This window comes from Rhincodon typus, chromosome 18, assembly GCF_021869965.1.
Source record: "Rhincodon typus isolate 14 chromosome 18, sRhiTyp1.1, whole genome shotgun sequence".
NCBI classification, from domain to species: domain Eukaryota; kingdom Metazoa; phylum Chordata; class Chondrichthyes; order Orectolobiformes; family Rhincodontidae; genus Rhincodon; species Rhincodon typus.
Window position 1 is genome coordinate 53801042 of NC_063349.1, and position 23333 is coordinate 53824374.

A 23333-nucleotide genomic window follows, 5' to 3' on the forward strand; every position below is an offset into this window, starting at 1 on the left:
CCATTGGGCTGCAGGGTTCCCAAGCGGAATATGAGTTGCTGTTCCTGCAACCTTCGGGTGGCATCGTTGTGGCTCTGCAGGAGGCCCAGGATGGACATGTCGTCTGAGGAATGGGAGGGGGAGTTGAAATGGTTCGCGACTGGGAGGTGCAGTTGTTTGTTGCGAACCGAGCGTAGGTGTTCTGCAAAGCGGTCCCCGAGTCTCCGCTTGGTTTCCCCGATGTAGAGGAAGCCACACCGGGTACAGCGGATGCAGTATACCACATTGGCAGATCGCGACTGGGAGGTGCAGTTGTTTATTGCGAACCGAGCGTAGGTGTTCTGCAAAGCGGTCCCCGAGTCTCCGCTTGGTTTCTCTGATGTAGAGGAAGCCACACCGGCTACAGCATGTTTCCATGCTGGACAACGCTTATGAGTTTACCTGTTGTACAAAGAATAAAGAATAAAGTAAAGTAGCAAGACGAATTGTAGTGTCCTATTGCAATCCCTAAACTGGGAGAAGGTAATCCAGCATAGACCAGAGATTGATATTCGAGCTTCCTGGTTTGTATGACTCTTAGAATCAAGATCCTAACTGGCCTTTGGGTAAAGTGGTTCTCTGTGATAATGCACTAGACTACAATGATCAATATTAACATGCATCATTAATGGTTTCATCACTAAGTGAAAACAAAGACGTAACAAACACCTGTATCTTTATGTGGGTCAGCTTAATAGAGTAGGTTAAAGAGACTGATCAGAAACTTACCTTTCACTTTTTGGTTTTCCACCCGCTTCTAGAAGGACTGAAATAGTTGTGCAGTATCGCATGGAAACACTAACCCATGTTTCATTCTGTGTTTCTAAATACCAAAACAATAATATCATCTGATTGTTTTCAGCTCGTTGAAATGTTAGATTTCATTGATCCTCATTATTAAATTGTTTCAATGCACAGATATTGATGAGTGTGCCCAAAGTAAACACTACTGTCGAGAGAATACCATCTGTGTGAACGGCGCTGGGTCCTACATCTGTATCTGCAAAACGGGTTATATTAAGGTTGATGACTACTCCTGTACAGGTAAGAATTTTGTTAATAAAGTGAAATAATCAAGGGACAGTGTGACATTATCATTGTATTTGTATCTAAAGGCCCAGACGAGTACTCCGAGAAAGTCGGTTCAAATCCTACCATGGCTTCAGGAGGCAATGGCATTTTGACATTATTGCTAGACTATTAATCCAGAGACCCAGATAATGCTCTGGGGACCTGGTTTTGAATGCTGGAATTTGACTTCAATAAAAATTTGGAATTAGGAGTCTAATGACGACCCTGTCAATTGTCAATTGTCAGGAAAAACCCACCTGGTTCATTAATGTTCTTTAGGGAAGGAAACTGCCATCCTTACCTGGTCTGGTCTACATGTGACTCTAGACCCACAGCAATGTGGTTGATTCTGAACTGCCCTCTGAGCAATTAGGGATGGGCAATAAATGCTGGGCTAGCCAGTGACAGCTAAATCCCATGGATGAATTTAAAAAAAACAATTCAGTTCGTAAAATCTGAAATTAAAATATCGTCGCAGGACAGTGACCATAAAACTAGCATCAGCTGTCACTAAATGAAAGTCTTGTGGTTTGCTAATGCCCTTTTGGGAAGGATATCTGCCATCCTTACTTGTGACATTAAAGAAGCATATGGATGACCCTTTAAAATATCATGGCATAGGTGGCTATGGAGCAAGTGTGGGTAAATGGGATTAGTGTATATTGGTATTTGTTGGTTGGCATAGACACGGTAGACCAAAAGGCCTGTTTTCTATGTTGTATGACTCTATGACTTTGTGACACAAGGCTCCACCTCCACAGTAATGAGGTTGAGATCTTCAGTGTCCACTGAAATGTAAGCCACTCAGTTCAAGAGTAATTAGGGATGGGCAGAAAATGCTGAGCTTTCAATGCCATGAAAGAATAAGTGTAAGAAGACCAACAGTTTGAAAAAATCTTTTAATGCGCATCTTCTTCTTAATACTTTGACTTTATTGTCCAACACAACAACATTCTAGCTAACGTTCTGAAACTTTTGCATCATCACAGAATAGAATGATAGAATCCTGCAGCTCAAGACACTGCCATTCCCATTATTTTGTTGACTTTGTAAGAACTGTGCAATAAATCCCAGATAATGAACCAGTCCTGATATTTCAAAACATAGAGATGCTGACAGGAGGTGTAAGGTAATGACTATTGCCAATGCTCAATACTTCTGACCAGTTAATGATCGCACATCCTCGGGAATAACGTACACTTTGGGTGCAAGCAAGAAATGGGTAGTTGCACGTCATTTTGTCAGCTTGCATCTGAATGGTATTACCAGAATTTATAAAATATGTTGTTAGGGCACATAGTCAGGTCAGGTGGGAGCTCTATGTTGACAAAATATTTATCAACACGATTCCTAATCATGCATAGTCAATCGGAGGTCATTCTGTTGAGAGGAATAGAAAAAAGTTTTCATTGAAAGGTCAGGAATGTCCTGACTCCAGTTATATTGGCCCCTGTAGAAGAAATCAATGATTAATAAAATTTCTCACCCACTCCAGGCAGGAAAACAAGGCAATTTGTCCCCTCGTACGCATGAGTTAAATAATGTTTCCTTTATATTAAATTGTGAGGAGGGCCCAGGACTGTATGACTGCATCATTAAATCTTGTAGCACAATCATGTTGGGGATGGGGCAAAACCACAATAAATATGCTCATATTTCCAGAGGAATGTAGGAACAGGAGTAGGCCATTCAGCCCCTCAGGCCTGTTTCACCATTTAGTGAGATCATGGCTGATCACTGGCATAACTCTGCGTACTTGTCTTTGGTTATTATCCCTTAATAACTTTGATTAACAAAAAAATTATCTATGCCAAATTTAAAATTAACAACTGATCCAGCATCCACTGCCATTTGTGGAAGAAATTTACAAACATCTACCACCCTTTGTATGTCTAAGTCCCTCCTAACATCTCTCCTGAATGGCCTGACCCTAATTCTCCCTATGCCCCTAGTACTAGATTTAGATGTTAGCGTTAGATTTTATTGTCACCTGTGCTAGGTATAGGAATACATGAGTACAGTGAAAAGTGCACATAGTCACCATTTCCTGGCATTATCTGGGTTACAAAATCAGAATTAAATATTTAAAGGAGCCAAAAGGTAAAGGAAAAAAAAGGTCCAGATATCAAAAGCCAAAGTCCCATCTCCACAAATGTGCCTGGAACAGTCAGACAAGATGCAGGCACCTGGGCCCAGCTACAGCCTGGAATCTAGGCCAGTCCATGAATCCCAACCAGAGGAGCCGCGCCACTGCCAATGCCGCTGCTCCCAATGCCAGGGCACCCGGGGGTACGAAAGGCCCACTCTCGCTGCCGAATCGATCATCGATCGCCAGGAATTGGGGCCCGGGAGGAACCAAGACCTCCGCCACTTCACTGGCTCGTTCTTGCTGCCAACTCTGGCCCACGCTCGATCGTCCGGCCCATGTTCGATCCTCCAGCCCACGCGCGATTGTCCGGCCTGCGCTTGATCCTCCAGCCTGCGCTTGATCCTCTGGCCCACATTCGATCTCCAGCCCATGCTCGATCATCTGGCTCGCACTCTATTGTCTGGCTAGCGCTCAGTCTGCTGCCGTAGCTCCGGCCTACCCTGGATCCACTGCCGCTGCAGTACACGGCCTGTGTGTTCAGCTCCCGCCCCAGCCCTGTCTCCGGTCATGAGATGACTCCTTTCCTTAGGCAGGGTTTAAGTTAAAAGTTGGAGGGAGGCTGGTGGGGTGGTGGTGCGGAGGGTGGGGTGGTGGTTGTACTGCAGACAGAATCCCCAACCAGTTTATCTTTATCTACTGTCTTTTCCTGTTAATATCTTATTATGTTTTCAATCAGATCGCCCCCGAGCCCCCTAAAGTCTAGAGAAAACAGGCCTACTTTGTATAATCTCTCCACATAACTTAATCCCTGAAGTCCAGCTATCATTCTTGTAAACCTATGTTGTACTCCCTCCAAGGCCAATATATCCTTCCTATCTGGGGCCCAGATCTGCTCACAGTACTCCAAGTGGGGTCTAATCCGGGTTTTGTATAACCTCAGCATAATGCCTGCATCCTTTTACTCCAGTTCTCTAAATATAACGGCCAGCATTCCATTAGCTTCCTTGATTATTTTCTGAGATAACAAGGTGTAGAGCTGGATGAACACAGCAGGCCAAGCAGCATCAGAGGAGCAGGAAAGCTGACATTTCGGGCCTAGACCCTTCTTCAGAAAGGATGTTGCACCTATTCAAATTGGCAGGATGTGATCAGTGGTGTCCCACAAGGATTTGTGTTAGGGCTTCAATTACTCACATTATTCATTAATGACTTGGATAGTGGCACAGAAAATGCTGTATGCAAATATGCCGATGACACAAAGTTAGGCAATATTCACCTGACACTGTCCCCCTGCTCCCCCCTCACCACCCCACCCCCCACAAGTCTGTTTGGACATCCACTGTATTGAACTTCACAGCATCTAGAAAGTACCCTGATCTTTCATTTTTTGGTCTAAAATGAATAATCTCTCATTCTAGTTTACATTGAACTCCATCTGCCCACACTTTTTGCCCATTCACTTCATCTATCAATATCTCTTTGTAATTTTATGCTATCATCCACACTGTCTACAATATTGCCTAACTTTGTGTCATCGGCATATTTGCATACAGCATTTTCTGTGCCACTATCCAAGTCATTAATGAATAATGTGAGTAATTGAGGCCCTAACACAAATCCTTGTGGGACACCACTGATCACATCCTGCCAATTTGAATACTTACCCAATATCCCTACCTACTGTTGCCTGTCACTCAACCAATTTCCGAGCCATGTTAGTAATTTGCTCTCAATTCTTTGGGCCTCTAACATAGTTAACAGTCTCTTATGTGGGTCTTTATCAAATGCCTCTTGGAAATCCATAGAAATAACATCCATAGACATTCTCCAGTCCACTAACTTAGTTCCCTCTTCAAAAAATTTCAATGAGGTTTGGTAGGCATGATCTACTGGTCATGAATAGTTCTCCCTGATTCATTGAAAAATTTCAAGGTGTTCAGTTATCCCATCCTTGATTATAGACTCCGACAATTTTTCTAGCACAAATGTTAGTCCAACTGCTCTGTAATTCCATAGACTTCCTCCTCATTCTCCTTAAAAAGCAGAGTGACATGCTAAAAGGCAGAGTGATATTTAAAGCGAATGCATTTCAGAGCGCTAAACCCAAGCCTAAAAAAGGGTTAAAGAAATCAAAACAGTGCAGAATGTTGAAAAGAAATGGAAGTAAAATGAATGGATAGACTTGGGTTTGTTTATGTCAAAGATCCTTCATGGAATGCAGCAGCAGTGAGAGCGAGGACCAGGGGGCTGCCGGGAAGGTAAGTGAATCCTTTAAAAACTTACCTCGTGAATAGGCGGAGTGCACGCTGAGCAGGAGCGGACACGGGACGGCTGAGTAAGTGAGGTAACATATTTGGGTGGTTGCTTTACCCGAAACACTACGTAGGTAATGTCTCCCACCCATCCTCCTCTAACCAAAAAAAAAGTTCTGAGCGCCGATTTGGTAAGGTTACTAGTTTTTCTTTTTTTTCCAATAGTCTGTTTGGGAATTCAGAACAGTGGGAATGGATGTTAGGGCAGTTTCATGCTCCTCCTGTAGAATGTGGGAGGTAAGGGTCACCACTAGTGTCCCCACTGACTTCATCTGCGGGAAGTGCACCCAACTCCAGCTCCTCGGAAACCGCGTTAGGGAACTGGAGCTGGAGCTGGATGAACTTTGGATCATTCGGGAGGCTGAGGGGGTAATTGAGAGGAGTTACAGGGAGGTAGTCACTCCTCAGGTACAGGAAAAAGGTAGATGGGTTACAGTCAGGGGACGGAAAGGGAACAGGCAGACAGTGCAGGGATCCCCTGTGGCCGTTCCCCTCAATAACAAGTATACTGTTTTTGATACTGTTGGGGGGGACGACTTACCAGGGGTAAGCCATGGGATACAGGTCTCTGGCACAGAGTCTGTCCCTGTTGCTCAGAAGGGAAGAGGGGAGAGGAGGAGAGCATTAGTCGTTGGGGACTCCATAGTTAGGGGGACAGATAGGAGATTCTGTGGGAACGAGAGAGACTCGCGGTTGGTGTGTTGCCTCCCAGGTGCCAGGGTTTTTGGGATCCTTAAGGGGGAGGGGGAGCAGCCCCAAGTCGTGGTCCACATAGGCACCAACGATATAGGTAGGAAAAGGGATGGGGATGTAAGGCAGAAATTCAAGGAGCTAGGATGGAAGCTTAGAGCTAGAACAAACAGAGTTGTTATCTCTGGTTTGTTACCTGTGCCACATGCTAGCGAGGCGAGGAATAGGGAGAGAGAGCAGTTGAATATGTGGCTACAGGGATGGTGCAGGAGGGAGGAATTCAGATACCTGGATAATTGGGGCTCATTCTGGCGTAGGTGGGACCTCTTCAAACTGGATGGTCGACACCTGAACCAGAGGGGTACCAATATCCTGGGGGGATATTTGCTAATGCTCTTCGGGAGGGTTTAAGCTAATTCAGCAGGGGGATGGGAACCTGAATTGTAGCTCCAGTGTACAGGAGGTTGAGAGTAGCGAGGTCATGAATAAGATTTCAAGGTCGCAGGAGTGTACCGGCAGGCAGAAAGGTGGTTTGAAGCGTGTCTACTTCAACGCCAGGAGCATCCGGAATAAGGTGGGTGAACTTGCAGCATGGGTTGGTACCTGGGACTTCGATGTTGTGGCCATTTCGGAGACATGGATAGAGCAGGGACAGGAATGGTTGTTGCAGGTTCCGGGGTTTAGATGTTTCAGTAAGATCAGGGAAGGTGGTAAAAGAGGGGGAGGTGTGGCGTTGTTAGTCAAGGACAGTATTATGGTGGCAGAAAGGACGTTTGATGAGGACTCGTCTACTGAGGTAGTATGGGCTGAGGTTAGAAACAGGAAAGGAGAGGTCACCCTGTTGGGAGTTTTCTATAGGCCTCCGAAAAGTTCCAGAGATGTAGAGGAAAGGATTGCAAAGATGATTCTGGATAGGAGCGAAAGTAACAGGGTAGTTGTTATGGGGGACTTTAACTTTCCAAATATTGACTGGAAACGCTATAGTTCGAGTACTTCAGATGGGTCAGTTTTTGTCCAATGGGTGCAGGACGGTTTCCTGACACAGTATGTAGATAGGCCAACAAGAGGCGAGGCCACATTGGATTTGGTACTGGGTAATGAACCAGGCCAGGTGTTAGATTTGGAGGTAGGTGAGCACTTTGGTGATAGTGACCACAATTCGGTTACTTTTACTTTAGCGATGGAAAGAGGTAGGTATATACCGCAGGGCAAGAGTTATAGCTGGGGGAAAGGCAATTATGAGGCGATTAGGCAAGATTTAGGATGCATAGGATGGAGAAGGAAACTGCAGGGGCTGGGCACAATTGAAATGTGGAGCTTGTTCAAGGAACAGCTACTGCATGTCCTTGATAAGTATGTACCTGTCAGGCAGGGAGGAAGTGGTCGAGCGAGGGAACCGTGGTTTACTAAAGAAGTTGAATCTCTTGTCAAGAGGAAGAAGGAGGCTTATGTAGAGATGAGGCATGAAGGCTCAGTTAGGGCGCTTGAGAGTTACAAGTTAGCCAGGAAGGACCTAAAGAGAGAGCTAAGAAGAGCCAGGAGGGGACATGAGAAGTCTTTAGCAGGTAGGATCAAGGAAAACCCTAAAGCTTTCTATAGGTATGTCAGGAATAAAAGAATGACTAGAGTAAGATTAGGGCCAGTCAAGGACAGTAGTGGAAAGTTGTGCATGGAGTCTGATAGGAGAGGCGCTAAATGAATATTTTTCGTCAGTATTCACACAGGAAAAAGACAATGCAGTCGAGGAGACTACTGAGATACAGTCTATTAGACTAGACGGGATTGAGGTTCATAAGGAGGAGGTGTTAGCAATTCTGGAAAGTGTGAAAATAGATAAGTCCCCTGGGCCGGATGGGATTTATCCTAGGATTCTCTGGGAAGCTAGAGAGGAGATTGCAGAGCCTTTGGCTTTGATCTTTATGTCGTCATTGTCTACAGGAATAGTGCCAGAAGACTGGAGGATAGCAAATGTTGTCCCCTTGTTCAAGAAGGGGAGTAGAGACAACCCTGGTAATTATAGACCAGTGAGCCTTACTTCAGTTGTGGGTAAAGTGTTGGAAAGGATTATAAGAGATAGGATTTATAATCATCTAGAAAGGAATAATTTGATTAGGGATAGTCAACATGGTTTTGTGAAGGGTAGGTCGTGCCTCACAAACCTTACTGAGTTCTTTGAGAAGGTGACCAAACAGGTGGATGAGGGTAAAGCGGTTGATGTGGTGTATATGGATTTCAGTAAAGCATTTGATAAGGTTCCCCACGGTAGGCTATTGCAGAAAATATGGAGGCATGGGATTGAGGGTGATTTAGCGGTTTGGATCAGAAATTGGCTAACTGTAAGAAGACAGAGGGTGGTGGTTGATGGGAAATGTTCATCCTGGAGTACAGTTACTAGTGGTGCACCTCAAGGATCTGTTTTGGGGCCACTGCTGTTTGTCATTTTTATAAATGACCTGGATGAGGGCGTAGAAGGATGGGTTAGTAAATTTGCGGATGACACTAAAGTTGGTGGAGTTGTGGATAGTGCGGAAGGATGTTGCAGGTTACAGAGGGACATAGATAAACTGCAGAGCTGGGCTGAGAGGTGGCAAACGGAGTTTAATGCGGAAAAGTGTGAGGTGATTCACTTTGGAAGGAGTAACAGGAATACAGAGTACTGGGCTAATGGTAAGATTCTTGGTAGTGTGGATGAGCAGAGAGATCTCGGTGTCCATGTGCATAGATCACTGAAAGTTGCCACCCAGGTTGTTAAGAAGGTGTACGGTATGTTAGGTTTTATTGGTAGAGGGATTGAGTTTTGGAGCCATGAGGTCATGTTGCAGCTGTACAAAACTCTGGTGCGGCCGCACTTGGAGTATTGCGTACAGTTCTGGTCACCGCATTATAGGAAGGATGTGGAAGCATTGGAAAGGGTGCAGAGGAGATTTACCAGGATGTTGCCTGGTATGGAGGGAAGGTCTTATGAGGAAAGGCTGAGGGACTTGAGGCTGTTTTCGTTAGAGACAAGAAGGTTAAGAGGTGACTTAATAGAGACATACAAGATGATCAGAGGATTAGATAGGGTGGACAGTGAGAGCCTTTTTCCTCGGATGGTGATGGCTAGCATGAGGGGACATAGCTTTAAATTGAGGGGTGATAGATATAGGACAGATGTCAGAGGTAGGTTCTTTACTCAGAGAGTAGTAAGGGCGTGGAATGCCCTGCCTGCAACAGTAGTAGACTTGCCAACTTTAAGGGCATTTAAATGGTCATTGGATAAACATATGGATGATAATGGAATAGTGTAGGTTAGATGGGCTTCAGATTGGTTTCACAGGTCGGCACAACATCGAGGGCCGAAGGGCCTGTACTGCGCTGTAATGTTCTATGTTCTATGTTCTATGCTAGTCTTATACCTTGTTTCAATGTTTTTACACACACAAGAAATGGCTACTTCTACTCCTCGTGAAAATAATTTCCTATTTTTGCTGATCCCATCAGTGATCTTCCACTGTTAGATGTGCTGTGAAGCATTACTTTGTTGAAACAGCAAATTATGGCAGTCTCTATGAATGCCAATGTTACAATTAATCTACAAAACAAAATTCTAGGCACTGGTAGGGAATTGCAGCCTGCTTCCTTGTTAAGTCTCTTCAGCTGTGATTGAAGGTTTTTGAGAAGGCCTCTGAACTCAATCTCTAGGCTACAATGAAGAATGGAAGAGAAGGGCATCCTTCTGAAAATAAAACATCGTTAGATTTAACTTTAAAAAGAAAAACATGCTATTGTACAATTAAGTAATCAACTTATCGTCAATTTTGTATTCATTAAATATTCTTGTTTTGTTACAAATTTTAATGTTAGTGGCTTATAGACAAAGCTCAGATAGATTTTTAATCAGCAATGGAATGCAGGGTTATGGGGGAACAGCAGGAAAGTGGAGTTGAGGATTATAAGATCAGCCACGATCTCATTGAATGGTAGTGCAGACTCGATGGGCTGAATGGCCTACATCTGCTCCTATGTCTCATGGTCCTAGATTTGTCAATTTGAAAAAAGTCCAAAGATATGACTCATGTGAATCTTTGTAAAATATCAGAACATATTGTGTCGGTTCATCTCTTTTTGTCTATTGATGATTATTTTCACATTGCTGCAATGTTTTCCTTGGTGGTTTAGGTAGCATTTTGCTTATGATTGCCATTAAGAGATTTGCGGTGATGATCTGCCCAAGGGTATTCCCTCTGCTCACTTCCCCGTTTCTCGTGGTCCTGAGCTTTTCATTTCAGCTAGTTGCACATTCTCAAGATCATTGAACAATAAGAAAGTAATACATGAGATGGTTTCTCACTGACTTCCTTTTGTGTGTTTAAAGGGAATTTGAGTCCTTTTCCTGAATGGTCCTCCACCTACAAGCAGCCATGGTCCCTCATAGTACTACTTCTTCCACCATCACCACTGATAATCCACTGCTCCCACTGTTGGCCATGATCAGTAATACTGACCCTTACTTGAGCCTGCGTGGCTCACTCATGTGGCGTTTCAAGTGACACTCAACACGAAAATGGTTAGGGTCCAAACAAGGAAAAGCTGTATTCTACCCTATGTATGTGGAGATACAGCTTGAGGAAGACTGTTAAATGAATGAAGGTTTCTTTACATTCTTATACACCTTACGATAAACTATTTAGAGATAGTAAGAACTGCCGATGCTGAAGTCAGAGATAACACAGTGTGGAGCTGGAGAAACACAGCAGGCCAGGCAGCATCAGAAGAGCAGGAAAGTTGACGATTCGGGTCGGGACCCTTCCATTTGCCACGTGACTATAAACTGTACAAGACAATACAATGTTGATGCCTCAGTTGAAGGCTGGACCAGCCCCAGTTAAGATAAATGCCTTCATTGTAAGGCGAATTGAACTCCTGCTGTGTCCATGTCCTGTAACCATGTCCCTCGAAAATGCTAGTAGGTTCTCATTTACAGCAATTACCTCTCTGCAACATTAATGAATATCTACTTTTATATGCAATAACATGGCTATGTCTCTTTGTCTATTTAAATAGCTTTGTCTATTTAAATTTCACCTACATGCCTGTGCAGTTCTGAATTAAGCTAATGTTCAATCTATCTTGTATTAACCCTGAAACAGTCAACCAAAGGTCACTGCACACCAACTTCCCAGCCTTCCATATACCTATATGCCTTTCCATATACCTATCCAATTGTCTAATTAATTTCTGTACCTAACAGGCACGCATTCTCACAAAAGACAGTCATGATTATAATAGGGCCATAGAGATGTACAGCATGGAAATAGACCCTTCGTTCCAACTCATCCATGCAGACCAGGTATCCTAAATTAATCTAGTTCCATTTGCCAGCATTTGGCCCACATTCCTCTAAACCCTTCCTATTCATTTACTGATCCAGATGCCTTTTAAATGTTGTAATTGTACCAGCTTCCACCACTTCCTCTGGCAGCTCATTCCATAGATGCGCCACCCTCTGCGTGAAAAAGTTGCCGTTTAGGTCCCTTTTAAATATTTCCCCTCTCATCTTAACCCTATGCTCTCTAGTTTTGGACTCCACTACCCTGGGGGAAAAAAACCTTGATCGTTCACCCTATCCATGCCTCTCATCATATAATAAATTTCCATAAGGTGACCCCTCAGCCTCCGATGCTCCAGGGTAAATAGCCCCAGCCTGTCGGATAAAACTGAAGAACTGCGGATGCTGTAAATCAGAAACATAAATAGAAGTTGCTGGAAAAGCTCAGCAGGTCTGGCAGCATCTGTGAAGAGAAATCAGTGCTAACATTTCGGTTCTGGTGACCCTTGCTCAGAATTGGTTCCAGACCTGCTAAACTTTTCCAGCAACTTCTGTTTTTGTTTCCAGCCTATTCAGCCTCTCCCTGTAGCTCAAACCCTTCAACCATGGCAACTTCCTTGTAAATCCTTTCTGAACCCTTTCAAGGTAACAACATCTTTCTGAGAGCTGGGAGACCAGAAGTGAATGCACTATTCCAAAAGTAGCCGAACCAATGTCCTGTACAGCTGCAACATGACCCCCCAACTCCTATACTTAATGCACTCACCAATAAAGGCAAGCGTACCAAACGCCTTCTTCAGCATCTTGTCTACCTGCGACTCCACTTTCAAAGAACTATGAACCTGCACTCCACAGTCTCTTTGTTCGGCAACACTCCCCAGGACCTTACCATAAAGTGTATAAGTCCTGTCCTGATTTACCTGTCCAAAATGCAGCACTTCGCATTTATCTAAATTACTCTCCATCTGCCACTCCTCGTCCCATCTAATCAAGGTCCTGTTGTACTCTGAGGTAACCTTCTTTGCTGCCCACCACACCTTCAATTTTGGAGTCATCTGCAAACTTACTAACCATGCTTCCTATATTCACATCAAAATCATTTGTGTAAGTGACAAAAAGTGTTCAATAACTTGCTTGATTTGATTATCTTAGTCAGTTCTCTAAGGTAGATTTTAAGTGAATTCAAATTTCATTATGGGCTCTGTTGGGCTTCAATCCCCCTTTACCACTATACCCCTGCCTCCCCAGCTCTGCTGATTTCTTTTTTAATTTAACCTATTTCACTAATCGAGCCATTGGGCAATTTTATTACACACCTCTAGAGCAGGTGGGACTTGAACCTAGACGTACTGGCATTACCACTGCACCACAAGAGGGTCCCTTCAGTTGCTAATCTATATATAACTACCCTTGATTGCTTAAGCCTGTGTGGTGCTAAAGCCTTTATTAAAACAGAGAAGATTCTAATGAAGATCTGTGCTGACATTAGGTTCGTACAGAAAATCATTTAAGTTCTGCAACATTTGAAAGTATTGTAAATAAACCTCTCGGAGATTAAGAGTCTTCTCTGCATAGCGAGTGTTAAGACACTTTCCGCAAAGTCACCAATGATGTTCTTTTTGATTCTGATTCTGATGTATGCTTTCATCTTCCCCAGAGACTGGTTAGCTTAGTTGGCTAGATGGCTGCTGTGTAATATGAATGCTATCTGCAATGTGAGTTCAATTCCTGTACCAGCTGTGGTTACCATCAACAACTCTCCTTATCAAACTCTTCCCTTCTCTGAGGTGTGGTGACCCTCAGGTTAAACTATCACCAGTTTTCTCCCTCTAATGAAAGAGCAACCTTCCTGAAGAAGGGTCCTGACCTGAAACGCCAACTTTCCTGCTCCTCTGGTGCTGCCTGACCTGCTGTGTTATCTCTGGTAAGACTATGATGACTTTACCTTTCTTTCCCCCCTCTCAACTGATCTATAGCTTTTTAAATATTCATTTGTGGGATGTGGGTGTCGCTGGCTGGGCCCAGCATTTATTGTCCGTCCGTAGTTGCCCTTAAGAGAGTTGTGGTGAGCTGCCTTCTTGAACTGCTACAGTCCATCTGCTGTGGGTTGACCCACAATGCCGTTAGGGAGGGAATTCCAGGATTTTGACCCAGCAACAGTGAAGGAAAGGCGATATGTTTCCAAGTCAGGATGGTGAGTGGCTTTGAGGGGAACTTGCAGGGAGTGGTGTTCCCATGTATCTGCTGCCCTTGTCCTTCTAGATGGAAGTGGTCATGGGTTTAGAAGGTGCTGCCTAAGGATCTTTGCTGAATTTTTGCAGTGCATCTTGTAGGTAGTGTACACTGTTTGTGGAAGGAGTGGATGCTTGTAGATGTGGTGCCAATCAGGCAAACTGTTTTGTCCTGGATTGTGTCGAACTTCTTGAGTGTTGTTGGGGCTGCATCCATCCATGCTAGTGAGTAATATTCCATCACACTCCTGACTTGTGCCTTGTAGATGATATTCTATTCTATTCTAGATGATGGACAGGTTTTGGGGAGGCAGGAAGTGAGTTACTTGCTGCAATATTCATAGCTTCTGACCTGCTCTTGTAACGACTGGGTTTATGTGGTGAATCCAGTTAAGTTTCTGGTCAATGGTAATCCTCAGGATGTTGTTAGTGGGAGGATTCAGTTATGGTAACATCAATGAATGTAAGGTGGTTGGTGGTTAGATTGTCACTTATTGGTGATAGTTATATCCTGACATTTGTGTGGCATGAATGTCATTTGCCACTTGTCAACCAAAACTTGGATATTGTCCAGATCTTGTTGCATTTGAGCATGGACTGTTTCAGTACCTGAGGAGTCACGAATAGTGCTGAACATTGTACAATCATTGGTGAAACCCCCACTTCTGACCGTATGATGGAGGGAAGGTTATTGATGAAACAGCTGAAGATGGCTGGGTCTAGGACACTACACCGAGGAACTTGTGCAGAGATGCCCTGGAGCTGAGATGACAGACCTCCAACAACCATAGTCATCTTCTTCTGTGCCAGGTATGACTCCAATCAGCAGAGAGCTTGCCCACTGATACCTATTGATTCCACCTATTGATGGCACACAAGCCCACATCAACCCTATGACAAGTGCTCACCCGAACTAAAGACCCACTCCCCACCATGGACAGGACCAATATCCTCTACAAAATCCCCTGCAGAGACTGCGAGAAACACTACATCGGACAAACAGGAAGGAAACTAACAACAAGAGTACATGAACACCAACTGGCTACAAAAAGACACGACCAATACTCACTCATCTCAATCCACATGGACAAGGAGAACCACGACTTCGACTGGGACAACACCAAGATCCTGGGACAGGCTAGGCAGAGACAAGCACAAGAATTCCTGGAAGCATGGCACTCCACGAAGTATGCTATTAATAAACACATTGAACTCAACCCCAAATACATTCCACTACGGAGGAAACCCGGAAGTGAGGCAATCCATCACAACGGACCCCAGAGTTTAAAAACCAGGCCGGAAAACACACCGACGCCTCATCAGAGGCTGCACTGAGGATGTTACCAAGCACGGTAACGAAACGTCTGCGGAACAACAAACCAGCTTGGCGAGCCAACCAACCTCAACACCCACAACCCGAGCCACAGATCTACTCCAAAACCTTAGTGATTCCAGTTTTGCTAGGGCTCCTTGATGCCACACCCAATCGAATGCAGCCTTGATGTCAAGGACTGTCACTCTCACCTCACCTCTGGAATTCAGCATTTCTGTCCATGTTTGAACCAAGGCTGTAATGAGGTCAGGAGCTGAGTGGCCCTGGCGGAACCCAAACTGGGCGTCAATGAGAAAGTTATTGCTGAACAGGTGCTGCTTGATAGCACAGTTGATGACATATTCCATAACTTTACTGATGATCGAGAGTAGACTGATGGGGAGGTAATTGGCCGGGTTGGATTTGTCCTGCTTTTTATGTCTAGGCCATACTTGGGCAATTTTCCATTGTTGGGTAGATACCAGTGTTGTAACTGTACTAGAACAGCTTGGCTAGGGGAGCAGCAAGTTCTGGAGTGCAAGCCTTCAGTACTATTGCTGGAATGTTGTCAGGGCTGTTTTTGCAGTATCCAGTATCTCCAACTGTTTCTTGATATCGCGTGGAGTGAATCGAATTGGATGAAGACTGGTATCTGTAATGCTGGGGACCACTGTAGGAGGCTGAGATGGAACATCCACTCGGCACTTCTGGCTGAAGATTGCTGCAAATGCTTCAGCATTATCTTTTGCACTGATGTGCTGGGCTCTTCTATCATTGAGGATGGGGATATTTGAAGAGGTTCCTCCTCCAGTGAGTTGTTTAATTGTCCACCACCATTCACGACTGGATGTGGCAGGACTGCAGAGCTTAGATCTGATCCATTGGTTGTGGGATTGCTTAGCTCTATCTATCACTTGCTACTTTCGCTGTTTAGTTTTTGACTTATGACCTATTTTGTCCTCTTCTTCAGCCCAGTACAGTGGGTGATTGTCTTTCGTAACTCGCTTACCGCCAGAATCATCCATAGATTCCTGTTTTTATATTTTGAAATATGTTTAGGTGTATTTCAGATGGAGATAAGTAGATAGCTCATAAAAATCAAAAGAACTGCGGATGCCATAAATCAGGAATCAAAACAGAAGTAGCAAGACCTATGCCATAAATCAGGAATCAAAACAGAAGTAGCAAGAACTGCCAATGCTGGATTCAGAGATCGAGTCAGTCTGAAGAAGGGTCCTGCCCCGAAACATCAGCTTTCCTGCTCCTCTGATGCTGCCTGGCCTGCTGTGTTCCTCCAGCTCCACGCTGTGTTATCTCAGACTCCAGCATCAGCAGTTCCTACTATCTCTCGGTGACGGCTTAAGTTCAGCACATCTCAGGTGATGGGAAAAGCAGTAACCTCAGCTGGAGCAGGAGCTGAACCTACACTTTTGGTATCCCTCTACATCAGAGACACCATCCAAGCTAACCAGCCCCCTGTAGAGTACAGCTTCCACCACTCACACCATTTCAGTTTATTTCACACAGCCACCTGTGTCTGGCAAATTATTCTATTTCCCAATACACTGACCATAATTACAAAGGCAATGCTTAGACCATATTAATTGAGACAGCTTTTTCAGGCACTTAGGCAGCTGTTTGCACCTCATTAGAGTGAGATTACCTGCCTTTATGTCTGTGGCGGTGATATTGTTACACTTCCTTCCGTCATTCGATCTATTCCCCCAAATAATCTAAAGCATTGCAAGACAAAGCAGCAAGCTTGTTTAAAAGCTTCATTCTTTCTAATTAGGTTTGCTAATGCTCGTGGAAGAACAGTCAATGATTGATTGATCTTCGTGAAACCTACTCCTTGTCATACTTCCTCATTCTTGGTCTCGCTGTCAAATTTCACAGGAAAAAGAACTGCCAAGGAATTTTTATAACGGTTATTCAAGCCTTGCCGAGAACAAACTTAGCACCAGCCAAGTAGTAACACTTAATGCAATTACTGGGCAGATTATGTCTATGATATAATGGTCACGCTATTAATGTTCAGGTTTGCCAGTACCTCGAGGCAATTCATGTGTGTATCATGAAGTGAGAACACATGAATTTGTTGGTTGATTTATGTTACTTGCACAAATGCCATCTCACCCTTGCCTTCCAGTTATTTTTCGAAACATATGAGATTTACTCATTAAAGCAGCATTAAATTCTTCAAGGCAAGTAATTAGCAGCACAAGTATCTTTTTAGCGGAGTGATAATTAATCACACATGCAGGGTGTTAGTTAGCTCAATTGGCTGGCTAGCTGGTTTGTAATGCAGAGTGATGCTAATGATATCGGTTCAATTCCCACATTGGCTGAGATTGTTATGAAGGACTCTCCTTCTCAACATCTCCCCTCCATCAGTGGCTGTCTCTATATCCTTGTAGAACTATGATAACTAAAGGTTTTGGTACATATTAAAACATGTAGATGTTGGAGATTTGAAACAAAAACAGAAATTGTTGGTCAACTATTCTGATGAAGAGTCACTGGACTTGAAATGTTAACCCTGCTTTCTTTCCACAGATACTGCCAGACCTGCTGAGTTTCGCCAGCAATTTCTATTTTTGTTCTCATCATCCTCTGTTGTCATGATGAGACATTATACAAATTATTATCTCATTATACAAATTAGGCCTGTTTACTCTAGAATTTAGAAGGTTGGGTTGATCTAATCGAAATCTCCAAGATATTAATAAGAAAAGACAATGTTGATAAAGATAAACTATTTCTACTGATTGGGAATTCTAGAACTAAGGGGTATAGTCTGAGAATTAGGACCATACCATTCAGGAGAAATGTTAGGAAGCACTTTAACACACAAAGGATGGGAGATATTTGGAACACTGTTCCACAAATGGCAGTTGATGCTAGATCAGTTGTCCAAATCTGAGGTAGATAATTTTTTGTTAAGCAAAGGTATGAAGAGACATGGGCCAAAGGCTGGAATATGGAGTTATGCCACAGATCTGCCATGATCTCATTGTGTGTCACTACCAAAATTTGCTAATGTGCCACATTACCAAAAGGATGTGGATGCTTTGGAGAGGGTGCAGAGGAGGTTCACCAGGATGTTGCCTGGTATGGCGGGTGCTAGCTATGAAGAGAGGTTGAGTAGATTAGGATTATTTACATTAGAAAGAAGGAGGTTGAGGGGGGACCTGATTGAGGTCTACAAAATCATGAGAGGTATAGACAGGGTGGATAGCAAGAAGCTTTTTCCCAGAGTGAGGGACTCAATTACTAGGGGTCACGATTTCAAGGTGAGAGGGGAAAAGTTTAAGGGAGATATGCGTGAAAAGTTCTTTACGCAGAGGGTGGTGGGTTCCTGGAATGTGTTGCCAGCGGAGGTGGTAGAGGCGGGCACGATAGCGTCATTTAAGATGTATCTAGAGAGATACATGAATGGGCAGGGAGCAGAGGGATATAGATCCTTGTAAAATAGGCGACAGGTTTAGATAGAGGATCTGGATTGGCGCAGGCTTGGAGGGCCAAAGGGCCTGTTCCTGTGCTGTAATTTTCTTTGTTCTTTGTTCTTTGTAACGGAGCAGGTTTGAGGGGCTGAATGGCCTACTCCTGTTTCTATGTTCCTACCCTCTGTCATTCAAAAATTAAACAATTTAACTCTGACAGGGTTAAATAGTTCTTTGCAATTTTATTAATGTCAACCTTTTTATTTAATTTATTTCCATTAATTAACCTTTGTCAATTTTTCTATCTGCCACAACTTAACCTTCCTTTTTCAGTTCAGATTTGAGTTCAGGTCTAACTTAACCTCCTTCTTAGTCATTACTTTGCTGCTTTTTTTCAATCCATAGCTCATATTACTTAGAATGAAACACTGTTGGTTCTACTATAAACTAATGTCTCAGTTAGTTTGTCACCCTAACCATGACATTATAACCTTACACACGTAAAAATCGTTTTCTGAGTTGATGGGTGGAGAAAAAATTCTAATGCAGCATGCCACAAGATGCACATTATTACAATCATTGGCATTTCAGAATAATATAAAATATAAAACATTTTCGCTGTATTCTTGGCATAAAATAGGTTGGTTCATTAGTAACTCTTTTCTTTATCTTTGATTATTGAACATTGATAATCAGTTGCATTAAATGAGGAGGCAATGCCTTTAAATGCCACTTTCTGATCTCAGAGAGTCTGATTTCAGAGAATCTCCACTAATTGTCAGGGTTGGAGGGTTTGAGCTATAGTGAGAGGCTGGATAGGCTTGGGCTATTTTCACTGGAGCATCGGAGACTGAGGGGTGACCTTATAGAGGTTTATAAAATCACAAGGAGCATGGATAGGGTGAAGAGCCAAGATCTCTTCTCCACGGGAGGCAAGTCCAAAACTAAAGAGAATAGGGTTAAAGTGAGAGGGGAAAGGGACCTAAGGGGCAACTATTTCATGCAGAGGGTAGTGAGCGTGTGGAATAAGCTGCCAGAGGAATGGTGGAGGCTGGTACAAGTAGAACATTAAAAGGCATCCGGATGGGTACATGAATAGGAAGGGTTGAGAGATATGGGCCAAATGCTGGCAGATGGGACTACATTAATTTAAGATATCTGGTCAGCATGGACGAGTTGGACCAAAAGATCTGTTTCCATGCTGTATATCTATGACTGTAGTCTGTTTGTAAATCAAGCTCGAAATTGATCCAACCTAATGGCCACTATTAATGGGGGAAACATCATTTTCCCACAAACATATCTCCTTTAAATAATTAAACATTTATGGTTGCAACTATTCCAAAATGAAATTAAACATTATTCATATTTCTGACAAATCTTAGGGAGTTGGAGAAATGCAAGAATTACAAAAAACAATTGGGCAGGCAGGCAGTAGTTTGTTTGCAACTTGGTCTGGCCAAGTACCTTCCCTTCCACAAGCATGCACTGACCCTACATTGTGCTAACATTTGCTCACCTCAAAAGAGGTGAGACTCCTACGATATGCCACTGATTAGAAATGCTAATGGAAATTGATCTTAGATGATCTGTTGCTGTTCAAATAGAGCCGATTCTGAAACTGACAACTTTCAATACAACATCCATAATTATTAATTAATGCTCTAGATTTAACATATAGCAATTATTTGAGTGGAACTGTTCTCAGTATGAAATATTGTAATAAATATTACTATATAGCTTTCTAAAATATCATCTAAATTTACCAAAAGAAGCTTCAAATCATTTGTAAGCACAAGACATGATCGCACCCAGCTGTACTCAATCTCCTCACTGACAGAGAGCCTCTGTTTGATGTATGCACTAGTCCATTGGTGGTTAACCATCATTCTGTAAGGATAAGCATCCTGCGCAAGGTCTGAATACTGATGTTGGCATCTTAATAGCATCAAATAACTGTGACCAGCTGAGAGGTGACATGCCGTGTAAATCCTTTCCTTGGCATCTGTTGTGGGCACACATGGTTTCAACCACAGCATGTACCATCGACGGGTTCATTTAGACTTTTCATCAAATTATAAAGCATAGGTTTGGCACTGTTGAAAATTAATCCTCATCAAATAAGACATCATTGGAGCAAATGGGAATAGAACATAAAACATTCGGTTTGAAACGTTGAGTCAGAAATTAATGTGCCATTTTCCCAACTCTTATCTTTTTGGTTGCCGTGTCTAACTGCTCATTTGTGATTCACTGAACTCTTCTGTTATCTCAAGACATTGTTCAGCTTAATACATGAAATGCTCATTTACTTGCCCTTTACCTTTATCCTATTTTCAATTATGCAATAATGTGATTTCTGAAAGACAAACTGGTTTCCCAACTTTCAAATACTGCGCTGGGTAAGTTATTAAATATGATTATAAGGTCAGACCTACACAAATAATTCTAACGATTTATGACTTTTTTGATGCAAGTTTACACTTGTAAAAGTGGACTGCGCAAATTTTACAGTTTTATTAATGATATCCTTTCAAGTTATTTTGTTTTGGTAGACTGGAACATGCCGTCTAAAGATTTACGTTATTCACATTTTATTAAATAAGAACATAATTAGTTTGCCTGTCATCAGTTCAAACAGTGCTAACTTTTTTTATAGCAGTCCTGCCTCTCTCTCCCCAGCCTCAGATTAGGATACTGTGGTAATATGACAGAGTACATTGTAAATGTTATCTGTTGCAGGAGGCCTACTGCAAGGATTCAAATACTGGACCCATTGATTCAGTGCAATATGTCACCGGTTATCTGTCAATATCAAAGTAATTCGGTTTCGTTCCCCCCCCCCGCCGGTCCCAAGAATAATCACTTGCAAACCACACAAGTTGATAGCCAGATAATGTTCAACAACAATCAATGGGTGTCATTTGTCGTTTATATCTTATTAATGGTATTAAGACCATAATAAATAGGAACTGGATTAGGCTGTTCAGCCCCTCTAGCTTGGTCCACCATTTAATAGGAACATGACTGATCCAGTATTCCTCATGTCCACCTTCCTTCCCTTTCCCTGTAACTCTTGATTCTTCAACTGATGAAGAATCGATCTATATCAGCCTTAAATCCACAAGGACTCTGTCCCCACAGCACTCTGGAGCAAAGAGTTCCAAAGACTCACAACCTCTGAGAGAAGAAATTGCTCCTGATCTCAGTCTTAAATTGGCGTCCCTTTATCCTGAGACTATGCCCTCTGGCCCTAGACTATCCTATGATAGGGAACATCCTCTCAGCTTTAGAATCTTGTACATTTCAATGAGATCACCTCCCATTCTTCTAAACTCCTGTGAGTAGAGTCCCAACCTGTTTAACCTTTACTCATAAGACAATTTCCCCCTTACCAGAGATTATCCTAGTGAACCTTCTCTGAACTGCCTCCAATAAAAGCATATCATTCCTTAAATAAAGGGATCAAAACTGCTCCCAGTGCTTTAGATGTGGTCTCACCCGCACTTTGTACAGTTGCAGTAAGACTTCCCTACTCTTATACTTCAACCCCCTTAAAATAAGGGCCACCATTCCATTAGCCTTCCTGCACCTGTGTGCTAGCTTTCTGTGTTTATTGTACAAGTAACCCTCCCAAGTCCATTTGTGTTGCAGCTTTCTGCAATTTTCTCAGTTTACGTACTATTCTGTTGTTTTGCTCTCCATTCCAAATTGAACAACTTTAGATTTTCCAACATTGTACTGTACTCCATTTCCCAACTTTTTGCCCACTTACTTAATCCATCTCTGTAAATTGTTTGTATCCCTCTTACAACTTGTTTCCACCTATTTCTATATGATCTGCAAATTTAGTTACAGTATACCTGCTTCTTTCCTCCAAGTCATTAATATATGTTTTAAACAATTGAGGTCCCAGCACTGATCCGTGTGGAACCTCACTGGCCATGGGCCACTGACCTGAAAAGGAACCTTCTACACCCACTTGTTGATTTCTGCCCATGAGCCAATTCTCCATGTACTACCTTCGACACCAAAGGCTTTTATCTTATGATTTAACCTGTTGTGAGGTACCTTGGTGAATGCCTTCTGAAAGTCCAAATACAATGCATCTACTGGTTCCCCTCTGTCCACTCCAGTTGAGACATCCTCAAGAAGTTCTGATAAATTAGTCAGATATTATTTCCCTTTCATGAAGCCATGTTTACTCTGCTTGATTAGATGATGATTTTTCCAGTGTTCTGATACTACTTCCTTAATAATTGATTCCAATACTTTTCCAACAATAGACGTTAGGCTAATTGGCCTTTAGCTACCCACTTTTTGCTTCCATCCCTTTTTGAATGGGAGTATCACATTAGTTTTCCAATCTCCGGTACTTCTCCAGAATCCAAGGATTTTTGGTAAATTATAACCAATGCATCCATCATCTCCTTTCGGATCCTAGAGTAGAATCAAAGCATCACAGAGTTACACAGCATGGAAACTGAACAAATCCCATTCGCCTGCATTTGGTCCATATCCCTTTAAACCTTTCCAATCCGTGTACCTGCCCAGATGCCTTTCAAATGTTGTAATTGTACCACTTCCTCTGGTAGCTTGCTCCATATGTGTGAAAAAGTTGCCCCTTAGGTTCCTTTTTAATCTTTCTCCTCTCACCTTAAACCCCCTATGCCCTCTAGTTTTGGACTCCCCTACTCTGGGAAAAAGACTTTGGCAATTCACCTTATCTATGGCCCTAATGATTTTATAAACCTCTACAAGGTCACCCCTCAGCCTCCTGTGCTCTAAGGAAAAAAGCCCTAGCCTATCCAGCCTCTCCTTATAACTCAAACCCTCCAGTCTTGGTAACATCCTTGTAA

The 23333-nt window shown here is 42.9% G+C and overlaps 1 protein-coding gene across 1 annotated transcript in view; it reads left to right on the plus strand.

Annotated features, from left to right (window-relative positions):
• Positions 1-23333, plus strand: part of LOC109928903 (protein kinase C-binding protein NELL2-like) — a 223256-nt gene that overhangs the window by 120974 nt on the left and 78949 nt on the right. Inside the window, exon 13 of the mRNA XM_048607573.1 lies at positions 937-1062. Coding sequence (XP_048463530.1) covers positions 937-1062 — 126 coding nt within the window. The remainder of the gene's footprint in view (positions 1-936; positions 1063-23333) is intronic.